At 40.5% G+C, this 20349-nt stretch overlaps 6 protein-coding genes across 6 annotated transcripts; 5 read left to right on the forward strand and 1 right to left on the reverse strand.

Moving 5' to 3' along the window:
- Positions 1 to 2052: 2052 nt before the first annotated feature.
- On the forward strand, positions 2053 to 2794 carry LOC106653383 (CCR4-NOT transcription complex subunit 8-like). The gene is made up of 2 exons (XM_023459306.1): positions 2053 to 2733; positions 2789 to 2794. Exons 1-2 carry the CDS (start codon positions 2053 to 2055, stop codon positions 2792 to 2794), a joined length of 687 nt encoding a protein of 228 aa, XP_023315074.1.
- A 524-nt stretch (positions 2795 to 3318) lies between these two features.
- LOC111693757 (adenosine deaminase 2-like) lies at positions 3319 to 5899 on the forward strand. The gene is made up of 4 exons (XM_023459336.1): positions 3319 to 4027; positions 4111 to 4693; positions 4776 to 5096; positions 5200 to 5899. The coding sequence occupies exons 1-4, from the start codon at positions 3826 to 3828 to the stop codon at positions 5612 to 5614; spliced, it is 1521 nt and encodes a 506-aa protein (XP_023315104.1). The 5' UTR covers positions 3319 to 3825; the 3' UTR covers positions 5615 to 5899.
- Positions 5832 to 8813, forward strand: LOC106659993 (adenosine deaminase 2-like). The gene is made up of 5 exons (XM_014382802.2): positions 5832 to 6104; positions 6178 to 6634; positions 6713 to 6874; positions 6949 to 7269; positions 7857 to 8813. Exons 1-5 carry the CDS (start codon positions 5846 to 5848, stop codon positions 8284 to 8286), a joined length of 1629 nt encoding a protein of 542 aa, XP_014238288.2. The 5' UTR covers positions 5832 to 5845; the 3' UTR covers positions 8287 to 8813.
- Positions 8814 to 10899: 2086 nt separating this feature from the next.
- On the forward strand, positions 10900 to 12512 carry LOC106659991 (zinc finger protein 98-like). The gene is made up of 2 exons (XM_014382800.2): positions 10900 to 10980; positions 11071 to 12512. Exon 2 carries the CDS (start codon positions 11119 to 11121, stop codon positions 12346 to 12348), a length of 1230 nt encoding a protein of 409 aa, XP_014238286.2. The 5' UTR covers positions 10900 to 10980; positions 11071 to 11118; the 3' UTR covers positions 12349 to 12512.
- A 950-nt stretch (positions 12513 to 13462) lies between these two features.
- On the forward strand, positions 13463 to 16815 carry LOC106660105 (adenosine deaminase 2-like). Its single transcript, XM_014382949.2, has 4 exons — positions 13463 to 13987; positions 14068 to 14506; positions 15107 to 15268; positions 15562 to 16815. The coding sequence occupies exons 1-4, from the start codon at positions 13699 to 13701 to the stop codon at positions 16289 to 16291; spliced, it is 1620 nt and encodes a 539-aa protein (XP_014238435.1). The 5' UTR covers positions 13463 to 13698; the 3' UTR covers positions 16292 to 16815.
- A 551-nt stretch (positions 16816 to 17366) lies between these two features.
- LOC106660142 lies at positions 17367 to 18637 on the reverse strand. The gene is made up of 4 exons (XM_014382992.2): positions 18526 to 18637; positions 18006 to 18181; positions 17671 to 17908; positions 17367 to 17576 (listed from the first exon to the last, which is right to left on the reverse strand). The coding sequence occupies exons 2-4, from the start codon at positions 18097 to 18099 to the stop codon at positions 17504 to 17506; spliced, it is 405 nt and encodes a 134-aa protein (XP_014238478.1). The 5' UTR covers positions 18100 to 18181; positions 18526 to 18637; the 3' UTR covers positions 17367 to 17503.
- Positions 18638 to 20349: the final 1712 nt, after the last annotated feature.

Consider the following 20349-nt stretch of genomic DNA (forward strand, 5'->3'; position numbering starts at 1 on the left):
TATGTAATCATCTGCCGGTCTAGAGGGTGATTGAAATAATAACGTTACACAAAAAGTGTAAAATTTCTTGTCTTTGGCGAAAAATAGTCTCTTCGTCGCAATCATATGCAATATGGATGCGCCAATCGCTCGTTTCTTCATAAGATTTGTGCCGCTTCATCATCCAATTCGGAATAAAATGATCATTATTCTGCATGAACGCATTAAAACATGTGTCCAAATCTGCAACCGGAGCCATTACCATCTCGAGAATGTACTTAAGGATTGAATTAAAGTAATCGTGAATAACTTTTGAAGCAGCTGTTAACAGATCTGGGATGCAGTTGCGTTTCCCATGAGAAAATATTTCCAGGCTATAAAGAAGATAGAATTAACCCATAAGGTCCGGGACGGACAAATTTTTTATAATTTTTTGAACCGTTGTACTTTTGCTGAAAATAAGGTCTGGAGAACTTGCGAGTGAGCGAATCGATGGTTTGTCAACTTCATCAACGCTGTAGGCCATTGCTGATCGAAGTCATGTCTGGCTCAATTGGTCCGGGACGTCAACCTGTTAAATATCATGTTTTTGTGGTCTTCTCCAAGTTGTTATAGTCGCAAATCTGTAGACGAATAATGTTAAGGAATATTGCTGAGAAGTTATGCCTGGTAACATTTCTGTTTCGTGTTCATTGTGTCATAAATACTAATAATATGATATAATATAATGCAAATTAGGGCTGTTCGAGTACCCGATTTTTCGAGTTTTACTCGCCTCGAACTCGACTCGTCAAGTTTTTTTCGAGTTTTACTCGACTCGAATTCGACTCATCGAGTTTTTTCGAGTACTCGCACAGCCTGAATGCAAATTAATATAAAATAATTAAGTCGTGGGCCACTTCGCATCGAAGTAATAATATCTGGTTCAATTTGTCCAGGGCGTCAACCTGTTAAGTTTCATGTTTTACGTGGCATTCATAGTCGCAAGTCTGTTGACAAATAATGTTAATGAATATAATATAATATAATATAATATAATGCAAATTCATATAAAATAATGCGAATTAATATAAGATAATGCAATTTAGGGATTTGCGAGTACCCGATTTTTCGAGTTTTACTCGACTCGAATTTGTTGGGAAAATTTGCGACTCGAGTTGTTTTCGGGTAGTCGAGATTTTTCGAGTAATCGAATTTTTTCGAGTACTCGCAATGTATTCAAGTTTTAAGTAAGCTAGTAATATGAAACGCGCTTGCTCTGGACACACGATACGATTTTTATTTGTCGCAAAAATAACACGGAATTCTGAAAGAGCATACCCAAAGAACCCTGGATATGGATTTTCAAGAAAAAATTTTAACTTTATCATATTTCAGAATGGAGAATTCATGAACAAAATTGCACTTTTGCGCGTTAATGGGTTAAATATCAATTTATATTAGGGCAAAGCCACGTCAAGCGGAATATGTTAAAAAAATGCATCTGGACAAAATATATCTACAGATATAACAGCTTCTCACGTTGCTCTCCTTGAGTCCATGGTCCGCGTTTTTTTCCCGCGCACCTTCTCTTTTCCCTCCCCCCCCNTCCCACTCCAATGTCTCTTTTACTACTTTCACCTCTCACTAAAAAGAGGAACAGCTGACTACGCCGGCATTCGAACGTAAGCGGCGAAGCGTCACGGATGCATCAGTACTCATTTTTATTAAAACGTTAAAGTGTTATTAGCCTGCGAGTGCCTATTTTTTAAAAAATTTTTGAAGTAAGAATATTTGTAACAGATTATGCAAATATTTCGAAGAAATTTACAGTGACCTACGTGGAATCAGTACAGTAACACACACGAATACTCGTAACACCCATCGACACATAGACACGGAACTTTTATTTATAGCAAATAACACCAATATTGACAAGAAATTTACAGTGATACATGTGAAAACTGAATAGTAATTATTTGTAATAATTATTTACCATACTGCAGAACCAGATTTGCAGCTTGGAAAAAGATATACAGTGTTACACGTGGTGACATAACCTTAAAGATTTACTCTTCTGCTTAAACTGTAAAAATGCTTCCGATATGCAAACAAAACATCACGGAAGTATGGAGCTACAATCTGATCCAGGCTTTTAAAGAAATCAAAGATCAAATTAAAAATACATCATTCGTGGCGTTTGATAGCGAATTTCCAGGTACATTATCACCCAGAACAAGAGAGATCGACGAATGGACCTATATCAACGGTACAGTTTCATATACAAATCCAATACAGTTCGGATTATCATTTTATGGAGAGTTTGGAAGCAAAATTATACCCATTAACACGTGGCAAATAAACTTTAAATTCGACGAAGATGCGGACGAGTCGAATCCAGAAAGTATAGAATTTCTAAAGAAGCACGGATTTGATTTCAATCGTCACAAAAACGAAGGAGTATGTCACGAGGAGTTCAGAAAACTTCTCGTTGATACTGGAATCTTGGGATCAAATAATATTACATGGGTAACATTCTACGGTAATTTCGACATCGCCTATCTACTCAAATTGTGCGCAAATCGATGGTTTGATGATGCCCAGAGTTTTTTAGCAACGGTGTCAGAGTACTTTCCATCGACAATTGATGTTAAAGTACTGATCGAAATAAATTATATTAGAGTTCGATCGAAAGGGCTTTTAAAACTAGCCAGTGAACTGAGGATTGAAGTTAACAATAATGAACTGGCACATCATGCAGGCTTTGACGCCCAGGTCACTTTTGCGTGCTTCAATTATATTTTTAACTTTTATAATACAATGCCATCAGAGTTGAACGGAAAATTTTTGTATTTAAATATTTGATAATTTTATATGTTCATGTTTTAAAATTTTGACTTCCCTTAAGTACTGTGTGAAATAGCAATCTGAGTGAAATGTATGTAGAAAAAAACAAAAAAAAAAAACGAAGAACTACTATACTATACATATACTATATATACAAGGAAAATATGTGTAAATATTGAACCCAGAATGACAATCAAAAAACACAATTATTTTTCTGTGAGCATGAAATTTAAAGTGCACAACTATAATATGCCTGAATGATAAATCTGCCGGTGATTTGTGTGCGTGATAAGTATTATTTTCAAATATTTCTAGTTCAAAACACATTTGTCATTTGTTGTAGTATCTTTTCACGAGAATAATATTCAAAATACTCTTTCGTTATTCACTCTTCCGTCGCACGTGCCAAATATCATGACGCACATTTTTTTCTTTCTCCGAGGTGGTATCATTTTTCAACAAATTAATTTCAATCAGCGGTGTGGCACAATCGACTTTTATCAAATATATTCTGGAAACTGTTTACTTACGCGCTTAGAGTCTTGTAGCTTAGTGTATAGGAATTGAATCGCGTACGATTATGAAAGCCGCTTGATTACGCGCACGTGAATTTCATTCTCCTTGTCGGCGCAATGTTCGTGTGTTGTCATGAAAATATTCAGTGAAATTTCATTATAAATATCCTACCACGTTTTGCGGTAATTTTCTAGAATAAAAAAATTCGCGTGTGCTTCGATATATCAACCGAGATAAACCTCATTAACTCGATAACTAAATAGAACGAACTAAACTAAATAGAGAAACAAACTGAATAATTTTTACATACAATTGCATGACGAATTATCGTTTTATCTTAGTTGGAAGACCGCTCGATGTAAAAATAGATCAAATATCAATCAAGCTGAGCAAATTTCCCTAATCTTGCAACGTGAGAGCAAAAAATGATATTTATAAGGATGGTTTCTATGTTACTCGAGCATTAGTCGAAGCAAAGTTGTAACGAGTGTATAGTTGATCGCGATGTCGAAGTTACTTTTACTGTTGATATCGAGTTTCGTCGGTGCCACACTGGCAGCACCATCCTACTCTTACTTGGCGGAGCGGCAGAGCTTGATTCAAGAGGAGAAAAAGCTGCAGTTCGGTCATGATATCGTTTTGAGCGACGCCGAAGCGAGGGCGAACCTGTGCTTGATGAGGGCCAAAACCGAAGAAATCAATAATGGTGAGTAGTGGATTTCTTTCATACAACATCCGTTCGATCGAATCAGTCTGTAAAGCACTTGTACTTTTTATTCTTTTTAACAGGACTTCGACACCCCGACGAATTTTTGCCGGCACAAAATTTCCTGCGAGCTCGCGAGAGCATCGAGGAATCGAAGGTTTTCCGCTTGCTGCAGCGGATGCCCAAGGGCGGCCTGTTTCACGCGCACTCCACGGCCCTCCGCTCGGTCGACGAGCTGATGAAATATCTCGACGATCCCGATCTCTACATCTGCTTCCGTGCCAACGACAAGATCGTCTTCAGGTTCGCCGCGGCGGCGCCGGAGGACACGGCTCAGTGCGCCGGATGGCAGCTCCTTCGAGGATTGCGTCGTCGTAACAAGTACATTGACGAGGAGATCAGAGATCAGTTGCTGCTGGATATTGACGAGTCGACTGACATCAACGCCGTCTGGGACTCGTTCGAGAACGTGTTCGATGTCATTTCCGGGATCGTCAAATTCAGACCGATTTTCGAGAAGTACCTTTACGAATCGATGCAAGAACTGTACGACGACGGAGTCATGTTCATGGAAATTAGAACTCCCTTCTCAGCCCTCTACGATCTCAATGGCAACGAATATTCGCCCTTGCAAGTCGCCGAGATCATGCAGGAGGTTTCGAAGCGGTACGCTGCAAGGCAAATTTTTTAATTTTGAAATCACGTTTTACGCTCAGTTCGCTTAAAGAATGTATACTTGTCATCGCAGTTTTTGCGCGAGCCATACGGAATTCTTGGGTATCAAGACGATTTTTTCGGTATTCAGAGGAAAATCCCTGGAGCAGGTCGAGCGAGCCATCGACACCTATCACGAGGTAAAGACAAAGTATCCGGACTTTGTTCTTGGATTCGATTTGATAGGGCAGGAGGACAAGTTCAATCCGCTGATGTTTTACTCGAGTCAGCTGCAGAAGCTCGGCGAGAGCACGCAGTTCTTTTTCCACGCCGGCGAGACCAACTGGTACGGCCAGGACTCCGACTACAATCTCGTGGACGCGATTCTCCTCAATACCAAGAGGATCGGTCACGGGTAAGTTCGATGCTTTTATTCTTATAGCAGCGGCGACGAGCTTCACGTTGAGAAGAAAAAAGCAACTCATTTTCAATTGCGCTCTCATTTATGATTTTTGTAGCTACGCCCTGATCAAGCACCCGAAACTGATGGAAATAGTGAAGCGGAAAAAGATCGCCATCGAGCTGAATCCCATCTCGAATCAGGTACTGAAGCTCGTCGCGGACATGCGCAATCATCCGGCCAGCTATCTGTTCGCCGAGGACTTCGCGGTGGTGGTGTCGAGCGACGACCCCTCGATCTGGGGCGCCAAGGGCCTGAGCTACGACTTTTACGAGGCCTTCGTGGGCATCATGTCGAGCGAGGCCGATTTAAGGGCGCTCAAGAAGCTTGCCCTCAATTCCATCACCTACAGCGGCTTGAACGAGGCCGAGCAGCTCAGGGCATTGGACATATTCGCGGCCCAGTGGTCGAGATTCGTCGCCGAACTGCCGGAGAGTCCCGTGTGTCGTCGGCTACAGACTAGTCGAGCTTGAGATTTCCGAGATACGAGCGAGCTGATACGATATTCGCGCGCACAACGTTATATCAACGTTCAACTTTGTAAATATAAGAGAGAGACGTAATATCGCGCCCGTTCGTGTCAAACAGTATTATGATGTATTCAAAGAGAAAGAGGGAGAGAAAATTTGCGTAATCAGTCGAAATTTTATCGGACGACAAATTATGTTGTGTATACTGTATTAGATGTTAAGTGTTGAGTTTATATGCTAATTGTGCCATACGAATTTTTTTTTTGCAATAAAAAAGAAAAAATGTTATCTATGCGTTCTGCGCTGCTTCTTTTATTCCTCGCGCTTCCAAAGTGCCTGGCCGTCAGCAAAGATGTACTCGAGCAATATTTAACACAGCGCCGGGAAATAATCGATGAAGAATCATCAGATTTATTCGGAGCGGATATTATTTTGGATAGCGAGGAGCAAGCGGCCAACGCGGTCTTGATGAAGTTGAAGCTTCGAGAAATAGGTATAGAACAATTGTATTCGAGTACGTGTAAAAGTACGAAAGGATATATAACGGTACGAAAAAATTCTTTTAGGAACGCCCGCGAACTCGCGCAATTTTTTACCGTCCAAACAATTTTCAAGCGTGTCCAAAGCTATCTCGAACTCGCCGCTATTCAAAGTCATACGACTGATGCCCAAGGGCGGAGTTCTTCACGTGCATCTGTCGGCGGTGAACTCGCGAAATTTCATTCTCAACAACATAACCGACCGTGAGAATCTCTACGTCTGCCGGGATCAACTGGAAGGAGCTCCGAGGTTGCGCTTCTTTCGTAACGGCGCGGCCGTGGCGGCCTCGCGAGTCGATCCCTCTTGCCGATGGCGGCTCTTGGCCGAGGTGAGAGAGAAGGACAGGAGCATCGACGAGGAAATCGATCAGGCCCTGACGATGTACGCCAGCGGCGAGAGGCTCGGCCGGATCAGGAACTCGAACGACGCTTGGAGAAAGTTTTTGAACCTATTTGATTTCGTCAAATCCCTGTTTTCGTTCAAGTAGGCGTGAGCTGCGAAAAAAAAGCGTACGATTGCATTTGAAATCGATGTAATAATACGTACCGTAATTTTTTTCAGGCCCGTTTACGAGGATTATCTGTATCACGTGCTCGAAGACATGTACAAGGATAATGTACAGTTCGTGGAGCTTCGCACTGCCTTGCAACCTCTGTACGACTTGGACGGTCAGCAATACCAGGATCTGCAGGTGTTGGAGATCTTTAAAAAAGTCGTTGATCGGTATCGAAAATTTACATTCGTAGACTTTGTATCATGTGTAATATCGTAACGTGATTTTCAATCTGTACCCCTAGTTTCATGGACGATCACGCGGATTTCGTAGCCGTGAAAATCATCTACTCTCCGCACAGAAATATTCCTCGCTCGACTTTGGACGAGTGCATCGGAAAATTTCGATTGTTCCAAGAGGCGTATCCGGAACTCGTCATCGGCTTCGATCTCGTGGGCCAGGAGGATCGAGGCCGGCCACTCCTGGACTTCGTCGACGAGCTGCTCGAGCTCGGCCGAGATACGCGCTTTTATTTCCACGCCGGTGAAACAAACTGGAACGGCCACGAGGTGGACGAGAATCTGATCGACGCCGTCCTGTTGAACGCCAAAAGAATCGGACACGGGTAAGAGAGAAACTGCACTGCGCAACAAAATTAGAAGCATTAAAAAATTGACGAAATTTCGATGACATTTTTTTTGCTATATCTTTGTCTATTTAGATTTTATCGAGACAATTTGTTTCAATTTTTTAGACATTTTTTCGTCCATAAATTCATATATATATTAAGATTGGATGTGAGTCAAGATCGAGGTGCCAGGCGCTGTTGAGTGTAACGCGTAAAATGACCGAAAAAAAATCAATTTTTTCAATTACTCCTTGCAAAAGAGTATAAATTATACTGCAGTGCTGATTCACGTTTAAAACATCCATTTTTCCTGTCATTTTACGCGTTACACTCAACAGCGTCTAGCACCTTGATCTTGACTCATATCAATTAATAATTAATATGGATTTAAAGAGAAAAAAATTTCCACGAAATTGAAAAAAAATTGTCTCGATAGAATCTAAATAGACGAAGATAGAAGAATTGGAAAATTTAGATGAAATTTTTAGTTGCGTTAATTTCGTTGTGCAGCCTATATATTAACGCAAACCATTTCACCTGTGAGCCTCGATCCAAAAATTATCGCTCTTTATCCTCGACTATAGCTTCGCCCTGATCAAGCATCCGAAATTAATGGAAATCGTGAAAGAGAAGAAGATCGCCGTCGAGGTCAGTCCCATCTCGAATCAGGTGCTGAAGCTGGTCGGGGACCTGCGCAATCATCCAGCGGCTCACTTCTTCGCGACGAATCTGCCGGTGGTGATATCGAACGACGATCCGGGCTTCTGGGGCGCCACCGGCTTGAGCCACGACTACTACGAGGCCTTCGTGGGCATCATGTCGCGCAAGACTGATCTCCGGTCGCTGAAGCGACTGGCGCTGAACTCGATCGAGCACAGCAGTCTGAGCGATAAGGAGAGGGCTCTGGCCGAGGAAGCGTGGACGAGACGTTGGAAGACGTTCGTGCGACAGATAATGATGGATAGCGATGACAGGGAGACGTATTCTTCTTCGTATTATCGGTACGAAATTTAAGTAAAGCTCGTCGACGAGCAAACAGTTCGTTTTCGTAGCTAATTATTTCGATTGTTATTTGAATAAGAGCTTGATATTCAAAATCGTAGACACGATAAATAAGTCAAATGGTCATCTATTATTATCATATATTGGCATATTTTTTTTGTAAAGGATTTGTTTTAGATTTTACAAAAAAATAATTTTAGTTTTTTTTTTAAATTAGTCAATGTCAAAATTTAGTAGCTATAAGTTTCGTTTGGTCTGTACGAATGATTTTCGTTCGATTAATCTAGAATCTAATTAACGAGTCTGCATATTATAATTTCATCGAGCATGTTTTGCAAAGAAATTTATTTCATCACGTAAAACGTGATTAGTGCATTTTTAGGAAAAATATCATTGTAATTTCAGTCATCGTGCTCATTGTTGTTCAATTCGATGAACATCGTTATCTCAATCCACGAATTATGACAAACAAAGTATTATGTAGTGAAATCTCAATGTGGCGGTAATAAAAAGAAAACATTATTATTTTTAGCATATTATAATAGATACATGGATTATCTTTTTTTTTAAAGTACCTAAATATTGTGCTATTATATCGAACCTCAGCTTGGCGACCAATCACGCAATTGGCTTTTAGTAAATCAAATTGCTTGTAAAATTCGAACAATGACTTCATGACTTGATTTACACATTGTTTTCCAATGACGTTGAATAAAAAATGAATGTGTTTGTACGTGTTGCTCAGATACATCAGCTGTATGATAGTGTGTATATTTTTTTTGTTGATTTCATCAACCGTAGCTATTATATAAACTGCAATTACATTAATGTATTTAAACTTCATATGTATTAAATTTTCGGGCATTTATGGAAATTAGATATTGAGTGAAAACTTGGAAGGTATGCCATAAGAATACTGAAGACATCAATCTGATAAAAATTAGTAACAAGGCTTCAACCAAATTTTTTATTCAATTATTTACTTTGATGACGTTTAAAAGGTACAAAATTACAGGAGAAATGATAGAAAAATGATCTGGTTTTTATTTGTTTCATATAAATATTATCATTAACATTATTGTTTGTATATTAAAATTATTTAATCAAAGCTGAAAGTTTTGATTTCATGCTTTTTTTATTTAGTTTATAATTGTGCTCATACGCGTGACTTACTGTAGTTTTTGTCTACGATTCATAATTCTTTTGTTACCTGATGTAATTGTATCTTTAATGATACAATGCGTTCCTCGCTTTCCATCAATGTCCGCCAAGCGAATATTTCATAAATAATCGTCCATTAACGTAATATTTTCATAAAAAAACTCAAAAGGGTATAATAGTATCATAGGTAGCAATGATGATGTTACTTAGATATCATTGGGGTATAACTGTAAAACTTGAATTTTCACGTTTGGATTCCATCATGACATCTGACAATTATATCCTAAATTGGTTTGCTTACTATCAAAGCGATGAATTTATTCAGACTTTTGTATAAGGTGATCACATAATAATATGCTCAATGAATTAAAAGTATCTTTAAAGTCGACTCAATCGTAGTACCATACAATTTTGTAATTAACAATATCATCAAGAAGGAAATTTAATACGCGATACATACGGATGCACCGTTTGTCTCCGGGCAAATCAGTTGCTTAGCAAAAGAACTACTTCATATGACAATTTGAAAGCCTTCTGTTTGTTAAGGATTTTTTTAACCATCAACAGATTTTTGGACGATTCAAAATTTTAAATTGCTCACTGATGTGGTTTGTGTTATTTTTTTCGTATAATTCGCAGGAAAAATATTTTCTTCTTCGCAGTTTCTAATATTTTAAATATTTTCTCAAATTTTTTCGCGTGTCGCAACTACTGCAGTGATCAATTTGGTCTCTCGGATCGTGCACATGTTTCGGAACATTTTTGAAGTTATAAAGCATAGGCCGCAAAACGCGTCATCGCCGTGAGAGTATGAATTGGTGTAAAGTCTCCAGGCTCCAAGGGATCTGATTTTAACTGGCCATTTAGATACATCCGCGTGAGTGCATTTGATACAAAAAATTTGCTGTTCTTAGGTCCTTAGGATTTGCAGATAAAATAATCGAAAATACGAATCGCTCCCATCAGCGGCAGAGCTCCCTCTAGTTCTTTCACAAGCAGCGCGCGAAATTCATTTTACTGGCGCGAGCTTTCAATCGACGTGGAGTATACAAGTTACTGGACTCATCTCGCTTTGGAGTCTCAAAGTTTCGATCTGAAACAACGTAGAATTTGAAGAGCAATTATTATGTGAGCTCAATTTTTCTCATCGAGTTTTTCGAGTGTTGTTTAGGACCGTTCATACTTTTTTCTCTTCAAATACATCGGACACTATAGTCAACTTTCTCGAGTTGATCTTTTTGTAGGATCGAATATTTATTCACTATATAGGACAAAAAGAGTGTTCAACAACTCAATTACCTCATATAAATTTTTATGAAAACTATTCGAATATTGGGCTTTGATTTTCTACGAAAAAAATTCATCTGAGTTCAATTTACAAGACAAGTACGAAAAATGATATGATTGCCCAACTACTGTTAGTAAACACTGTCAACAAAAGTGTATGTATACTGTAGAATTAGTAGTTTATTATGGTTATAGCTTTCGATTTGAAACGTGTGTTTCTTGTATCTAGATTAATAATTCAGTAATAAATGTTAGTTGGTGAGTATCCCAAACTTTTAATTAATTTTTAAATTCCATTTTTACTCGTGATTACTGGTTTGAAAGTCACAAAATTTACGTTTTCATCAGTTTCAATAACATTTCCGGATACTCATCTTTATTGATCAACCGAAAACAATGGACCAAGATCAAAAAAACGACGTGAATGGCATGTGCCAAAATTCAATCACAACTCAAAAGAGTGTGACTAGACGTTTTACAATAGTTTTCGAAGGAAGAAGAGACACCTACGAATATCAAATGTACCCAGAGACGTCTGCGATTGAACAGAGCTCGACAAAACAACCCGATACCATCGAAATACGAAAAGACCACGAATGTGACGTGTGTCAAGAAGCATTTAGAACTAATCAGTATTTGACAAAACACAAAAAATTAGTTCACGAAGTGCAAAAAGACTACGTATGCGACGTGTGCTCAAAAGCGTTTTTAACTAATTGGAACTTAAAAAATCACCACAAAACCATTCATGAAGGACGAAAAGACTTTGTATGCGACGTGTGTCAAAAAACATTTGCAAGAAATCACAGCTTACAGACCCATCACAAAACTGTTCACGAAGGACGAAAAGATCACATTTGCGACATATGCCAACAAGCGTTTACATCAAAACAGCACTTAGAAACTCATCGCAAAAGTGTTCACGAAGGACGAAAAGACTACATATGTGATGTGTGTCAAAAAGCATTTTCACAAAAAATCCATTTGACGAGACACCAAAAATTAGTTCACGAAGGACGAAAAGACTACATATGTGATGTGTGTCAAAAAGCATTTGCAAGAAATCACAGCTTACAGACCCATCACAAAACTGTTCACGAAGGACGAAAAGACTACATATGTGATGTGTGTCAAAAAGGGTTTACAATAAAGAGCAGCTTAACACGTCATCGTAGAGTAGTTCACGAAAAACAAAGAGATCACATTTGCGACGTATGTCAAAAAGCATTTCGAAGTAAACATAATTTGACAGATCATAAAAAAAGAGTCCACGAAGGACGAAAAAATCACGTGTGCGACGTGTGCCAAAAAGTATTTTTACAATTATGCAATTTGACGGATCACCAAAGATCAGTTCATACAGGAAAAGACTACGTATGCGACATTTGTCCAAAAGAGTTTACATCAAAACAGAATTTATCACTTCATGTCAGATTATTTCACGAAGTACGAAAAGACTACATATGCGTCGTGTGTCAAAAAGCGCTTACAACAAGTCAGGACTTAACATTTCATCTCAGAACAGTTCACGAAGGAAAAAAAGACTACGTATGCCTCGCTTGCCGAAAGACGTTCGATACGAAATATATTTTCGAGGCTCATCGATTATTACACCACACAAGCTAAAGGGACAAGGTGTAACTTGTGTCAGAAATCATTTACCTAACATCCTATAGGTATAGGCTTCAGGTCCGAACTAAGATGTTTCAAAGCGTTTGAAGAGAAAAGTAATGTCTAAAAATAATACGTAAACTATTTTAACACAAAATTACCAATAAATTAACATATCGAACAAACGAGATGCTTGTCATTTTTATTTTATTTCACCTCTAAAATACAATGTTTATAGGTTAAATCAAAAAAGTAATTGTATAAAAAGTTTTCATCATTTTTTTTATGAATGGGAAGTACACTTTTTGTATGAAGAGATCTGTAGTATCAGCCGGCCATTTATGAGGTTGGCTCGCATTACCCCTATCAGTAAGTGATTTTTTATTAAAAATATAAAGTATGTTTGGTAGTAGAAATTACACGCTCGTAAATATATACCGATAAATTTTTACATGCTTCTATAATAACACTTCCTCAACTATAGGGCATTATACATAAATATATCTGTAAATTGATAACTTAATTCGCATTATAATATCGCGCGCTATAATATCGTCACCTTGATTACAAAACAGTCGATTTGAATCGTGAGAAGTAAATATCGTATAGGCTACCTACATGCATACCCGCTATTGACTGGAGTGAACTGTTTATTTACACGATCACATGAATAAAAAGAGAGCGCAGGCCGTCGACGACAATTATACACGCACAATAATAATATCGTCGTTTAGCGCGTCAGCTGTTGAGGGGGCGGTGCTCCTCTCCCTTTCTCTCATTGGCGTCTATTACGTTTGGCTCGATTAATTTAGTGTTATCGAGAATTTCGTGTTATCGGTATGATTTCGTCGATCTCGAAGGAGAAGTGCGCGCGCCGACGTTCGGCGCATATTGCCTTACTGTACACTATATATATGTATACACGAGACTATGTTGATCGATGGTGCAGAGTACAGATGAACTCTTATCGTCGCAAGAGTCGCGCGCGCGCGCACACACACACACGTATCGTGCTATATAATAATACCGTATATACTTGCGGCACGCACTTGGACTCGCAGAAGAAAATCGTATACAACATTAACTGTTCGAACTGACGGGGGTCTATTGGCCGACGCGATCGTCAATACTCGCAGTGTCGATCGAAAGCCCGAGTCGAGAGCAACGCAGCAGCAGCATATTAACTCGTCGCTCGTGTCTCTCTCTCTCTCTCTCGTGTTTCTCCCACGACAATCAGCGTGCGATACTCTCTTCGTCCTCGCGTCATCGCGCGCCTCTCCGGCTGTCTATCTCGCATCGACTGCATCATACTCACACGCGCAATTACACATATACGTCATCGTCGTCGTCTTTGTCGTCGTCGTCATGCTGTTGGTCGTTGCAACGGCGATCTTTTGCATCGTCGCCGGCTCGCTCAGCTGCGATCCGGTCGCGGCCTCGTTCCACCCGACCAATTTCCACGAGCTGCAGCAGCTGCATCAGCATCAGCACCAGCATGAGAAGAACAACGATCACGACGAGTACTGGAGGCAGAGGGCGAGGATACTGCAGAGCGAGGAGAAGAAGATGCTCGGCGGTGACATGAGCTTCGAGCGCAACGAGAGGCTGGCTAATAAGCTGCTGATGGACGCCAAGACCAAGGAGATCGACGACGGTCGGTGTAATATTTTACGAATCTTTTTTCTCTCCCATCTCGACGATAAACCAATTTGAAATATTTTTTTTTTCACGCAGGCTTCCGAGACCCCAAGCAATTTCTGCCGGCGCAGAGCTTCCTGCGAGCCGCCAGCTCGATACGCAAGTCGCCGGTCTTCCAGATAATCGAGGACATGCCCAAGGGCGCGGTGCTGCACGCCCACGACACGGCCATCGTCTCGTCCGAGTACGTGTTCTGGAACATCACGTATCGGCCGAATCTGTACGTGTGCGAGATCGACGGCCAGCTCAAGTTTCACTTCTTCGCGCCGGGCGACGCGGCGCACCGGCCCGGCTGCGACTGGACCCTGCTGCAGGAGATGCGCAAGTACGACCAGCACAGGACCGTCGACTACAGAATCGCCCAGCAGCTGACGATGGTCACGAGGAACGCCGAGCAGGCCTACGCGAACGTCGACGAGGCCTGGAGCAAGTTCATGTCGATCTTCATCTTTCTCGGCCCTATGCTCACCTACAGGTACGTGATATGGTGGACATCTGCTTACGAGAGCGTTTGGATCCACGAGCTTTTTTCAGTTTCGTGAGATTGAAGAGTGAAAAATTTCTGATAATAAATCCAGAGCAGTTTGCGTCTGCCGAAACTCAAAAAATCGCAACTGACTTTATTTTAAAGTTTTTAAAAATTTTCTCGAAGAGCTGTACAGAAAGCTATACTTGTATTTTCATTAACTAGTTACAAGCTTCTTTTTCTATATATTTTTTCGTTCGAGGTGTTCCTTTTCAAGATAAAAAATCGAAACGATCAAACATTTGGTTATATTTAGACTTTAATTATTCGAAAAAATTGTTTATCATCACGTTTTCGAATTTCGAGATTGTTTATCTCTAAAAGTAACGACTTGAACGAAAAGAATGCAAAAAACAAACAATTTTTTGAATTGGTCGAAGAATACGAGTGAATTTTTTTCAATTAAAAAAAAAAGAAGGATTTTGGTACTTGATCACGATTGTTTTTTGGCACTCGGAGTCGAGATCTAATTGTTGCTCATTATATCGATCAAAATGGCTCGATGTCTATTGAATTTTAATTTCATAGATATTTGTTTTAATCCCACAGACCAGTTTTCGAGGACTACTTTTACCAAGGACTGCTGGAATTTTATAACGACAATATCATCTACTTGGAGCTTCGCACGGTACTGCCGACGCTCTACGATCTCGACGGCAAGCAGTACGGACCGATCGAGGTGGCTCGAATTTACAAACAAGTCGCCGATAGGTATGTACTCGAAAAAGTTGTAAACTAATCGTAAAAATCGTAGTCTAAAAATAAGGTAATGCTCGATTCGATTGTTGTATTTCGCGTATCACCCGAAACGATCGAGTTAATTGCCCCTCCGAAGATCGATCGAGCAATGCTCAAGAGTTACTTCGACAATCTGCAATCTCGTAGTTGTAAGTGCGTGTGTTTATTTGTCCATCGGAGATAAGCAGCCCAAATTTACCTGCAACTTTACGATCGATAAACAACTTACTTATTTATTTCATAATTTTTGTGCGTGTCTCACGTAGATTCTGCCGCGATTATCCGGACTTCGTCGGCGTCAAGCTTATCTACGCGCCGCTGCGCAACGTACAGGAGCGCCAGCTCGAGGAATTCCTCTCGACGGCTCGCGAGCTCGTGCGCGAGCTGCCCGACTTCGTGGCGGGCTTCGACCTGGTGGGCCAGGAGGACAAGGGCGTGCCCCTGGTGGAGTTCGCCGAGCAGCTGCGCGGCCTCGGCAACGCGTCCGCCACGCCGGTCCATCTGTTCTTTCACGCCGGCGAGACCAACTGGTACGGCACGAGCACCGACGAGAATCTCCTGGACGCGATTCTCCTCGATACCAAGAGGATAGGCCACGGCTACGCCGTGCTCAAGCACCCCGAGCTGCTGGAGATGATACGCGAGAAGGGGATCGCCATCGAGGTGGCGCCCATCTCGAATCAGGTGCTGAGCCTGGTCAAGGACATGCGCAATCATCCGGCGGCGGCGCTGTTCGCCGGCGACTATCCCGTGGTCGTGTCGAACGACGACCCGGGCCTGTGGGGCGCGCAGGGCCTGAGCTACGACTTTTACGAGGCGTTCGTCGGCATAATGTCGCGCAACGCCGATTTGAGGGCCCTGAAGAAGCTTGCCCTCAACTCCATCAACTACTCGAGCATGACGCAGGACCAGAAGATCCGAGCTATGGACATCTGGAGGCGCAGGTGGGACGCCTTCGTCGCCAGGTTGATCGAGTCGATGATCAACCGCAAGTGAGAGAAAGTGACGGTGCTTCCGTGATGTGCTTCAGTGATATATTTCCTTATGCGACTGTTTTTCTCTATAATATTCGAGTTTATCGCGAGCAAAGTAAGCGAAGATGCAAAGCAACTGAGCACTGCATTGCTCGCAATGAAATTGACAACGCGACGGCCGGGCTTTCGAAGCGAGCGATTTAACAATCGATACCGCGGCGGATTTCGATGTGTACAGACGATTTTAATTTTTATACTTTTGTAACGATTGTTATAATAATTTTGCATTCGTATGATCGAAGAGCAGTGACGGATGCGCTATCATCTAAAAATAATTTTTACGTTTATAATGATTTTTCTAGTCCCGGTATACCGATACGCGCGGTGCGTACGCAACTGCACGATACGCGTATCATTGTCGTATGAACATTCGATTGATGAATGAGATGAAGAAAATTGTTCTAATTTTTATTTATTAAATTATTTTTGTAATTTATTGTATAGAAATAAAGAGAAAAAAACGACAGAATATCGTCGACAAGTTAATCATTGATTTTTATATTTTAATACTCCAGGAGCTCTCTGAAATCGAAGTGATATAATTCACTGTAAGTTACGCGATAAACGACTCATTCTCTCGACTTGACTCAACCACGCGAGAGGGAACTTATTATTCCCGAGAATACGTCGTGTATTTTTTGTATTTTACCAATCAGCATTAATAATTATTCATTTTGAAAACAAAAGCGACTGCCATACGTATGAGTCCAGCGCGCAAAGGCCTTTCATTATTGCCCATTTAAATGGATATATAAATAAGCTCGTTACGCGTATGCACGTGACGCGACGATTTCTCACACACACACACACACACACAAGTACGCATTTGCTCTCGGCTTTTTCAAGAGCAAGTTCAATTAAATCGTGTAGCTTATATGATTCGCTGCGTCTCGCGCGCACAAAAGCCACACGGCCGTGAACCGGCTCGAGTTTTATTATATGCTATATGTTTACACGAGGCCAGGACGAGAGGAGGTTTGGGTTAATTTGGGAGCGGAAGAGATGTGTGAAATGAAAAAAATTGATAAAACGTTCGATGTGTTATTGTTATGACACAGAAAAATTTTATTCCACTTTTTGTTACCAGCCGAAGTCCAAAGGTCAGTCGAAACGTGTGATCACAGATGAGGGTGAGGAGTCGTGCGGTTGTCCTCGTTACATTTTTTACCGTGGCTTATAATTTTGCTAAATAATCAACGCTGTCGGTTCTCAGCAAGTATTGCTTGATTTTACTCATTCCCGAGAGTCTATTGGAAGTAGAAATAAAAAAGTACACACAAGTTCAAAAAACATGGCAAAAGCAAAATTGGTAAAATGAAAAATTGAGCATATAATAGTTACCTCCGATCGGCCGTGTCGGCACCCCGTCGTTTTCTTCGATATTTATCCGGTTGTACGCTGCTTCCATCGCTCAATACTAGCCTCGATGCAAGAGCCGTTGATTTTCCGGGCGGACTGGTCGTTCCTGACGGTAAATTCATCAAAACGTAATCCTTGCCTTGTCGGTTCTCTTTCGATTTGCGCCGAACGTTCAGATCCAACGACACGACGATTTCGTCGAACGCTTGACCGATTTGTTCTAACGAGAAGAAATAATAAAAAAAACATTACGTCGAGGTTTTTTGTAATCGTGCACACAAAAGTGAGTTATGTAAGGTACGAATTAAACTACTTACGGTTACTTTTCTTTTGTTGACTTTGGGCATTGACATTGACGGTTATTGAAGCCAAAACGAGTATGAAGCAAGCAAGTAGTATGTGTTTCGTCATCTTTTCTTTTTAGGGGTTTCCGAATCAACAATTTTGTATTGCTGCTTTCTTAATAAAAGTGAATAATTGCCAAACTAAATTTCTGGAAACAAAAATCAAAACCACACAAAAAAACCATGAGTATCGTCATTTTAAAGATGCATGCGTAAGATGTATTGTTCTCTTATCATCGACACTGCAATGAACTCATCATCACTTCTGTATTTTTTTTTTATAATTGTAAAACTGATAACTTTGAAGCGGAAAGAAGAGAGAGAAGCAGCTTCACAAAGCAAAATCGATATTTGACGAATTCGCTTTTGCTGCTTTGCACATAATGTAATAATCAAACAATTTATTGACGCATGCACGAAATATGTCAAAGATGAGATTGTTAAAAAAATAATAATAATAAATAAAACCATATGCAATAATAGCTTTATGTACCTATATATAGTCACGAATCAAAGTTAGCGAGTTAGTTTCGAAATTGCGCGACGCGCTCGAATTTTGCGCGTCCGATCGGTGGCCTGGCTCGTTCGGTACTGCGAGAGCAGCCTTCGATCTCTCCAACGTCGACGGGGAGAAATACGCGGAAAGCAAAAAAAAGCAATATATGCTAAATCAATTTATATACGCGCCTCTCTCGTGATTCGAGTCGCAAGATGATTAATCGCGAAGCTGTAACCGCAGCAGCAGTGACAGCGGCAGCTTGTATGCTTTAATGCGCAGAAATACGCAACGCGTATGGTGCAAAAATTGACTCGCTCGATCTATCAAAATGTGAAAGTTCGTCGATTGATAATGATGCAAATTTTATAGAAAGTTCCGATGGTTTTGCTACACGAAACTTGAAGCGTAAACGACGAACAAATAAAACAGCTTGACTCTCGAAATTACTTGATTAAACGCGTGAATTTAATCGAAAACTCGTGACACGCATTGTCTAACAAAAAAAAAACAAGAAAACAATTAAATGCTCGGACGTTTAGACAATGAATTCACCCCTCCGAAAAAAAACATGGCACACAGTTAGCCACGATGTAAACAACAACAATAACAACAACAACACAAAGCATCAGCGTAATTCCACACCGCATGCGACGCAGAAGGCAATCACCCCCTCCAATAACTCTATATGTGGCGCTGTCGGTGGCAGCGGCGACGGCGTTGTTCTACCCCACACTTACAAAGATATTTAATTTTTTTTTTTTTTTAATTAAAGAAAATATTTATAAACGAGTTAAAACTCATTCGATGTTCAATTTTTACGGCAAGTTAATAACAACAACAAAAATTCACTTGACTTGTATTTTTTCACTGTTTCATTACCGATCTGTTAGCTCGATACATGAAAAAATAATAATAAAATACCGTACTTAAAATAACCGAGATTTTGCACTTATTATGGACTCCGAGTCGAGCCTCCGTAAATCTTACTGCTCAGGGTTACGTCGATGGAAAGTTCCTTTGTTCACTTGGTGCTATGGAGCGCGCGAACGGGGCCGCAAGCGCCTCTTTTATTCCGACGAACGGAAATTTCACTTTAGCTTGTACTCTCAGCTTTTTTCTCTCTCACGATTTTATATTTATATAATTGTTGTTTGCTGCGACGATTTAAAATGTTTTATGGTCGCGCGTATTATATGCACAACGAGCGAAAGTCGTTTCGAGAGACAAGATAATCGTATACACTCTTTGCGTCAACGATAGGGAGGAGAAATAAAAAAAATTAATAATCAGAATGTTGCACTGTGAAAATACGATCGAACGGTCTTGAATCATTCGCGAGTACGTAGAGAGCGATGCAAGCAGATGTTACGCGGAAATCAAGTTATTTAATTTTTTTTTCTATTTTTTAACGGATTACACTTAAAAACTTTAGTTTTAACTATTTCAAGATGTACCCACCGATTGTATTGTTCACACAAAATCCAAAATAAAAAGTATTTCTCACCAATGATAAGCTTTGAAACAACAACAACAACAAAATAAGACAGATCAAGAAGGTGAGCGACAAAACAGAGAAGAGGCACAGCTGAGAAGATGATCTCGAGCAGCGCTGCTGCGGAGAGTGTCCATCACCGACGCTGCTGCAGCCCGCAAAAAGGCCTTCGCATGTACACCAAGTCTCTGCGTGCGTGCACGTCAGAAAAAGATGATCGCGCGACGGTTGATGAAGTATATTAAAATAATAATTCGCACTGGATCTTCTATTTTCTTTATCTCTGCTTTCCCGAATACGTGCGTTGTTATTTTTTGCGACCAAAT

Source organism: Trichogramma pretiosum, unplaced genomic scaffold, assembly GCF_000599845.2.
Source record: "Trichogramma pretiosum strain Unisexual culture from Peru unplaced genomic scaffold, Tpre_2.0 scaffold44, whole genome shotgun sequence".
NCBI lineage: Eukaryota > Metazoa > Arthropoda > Insecta > Hymenoptera > Trichogrammatidae > Trichogramma > Trichogramma pretiosum.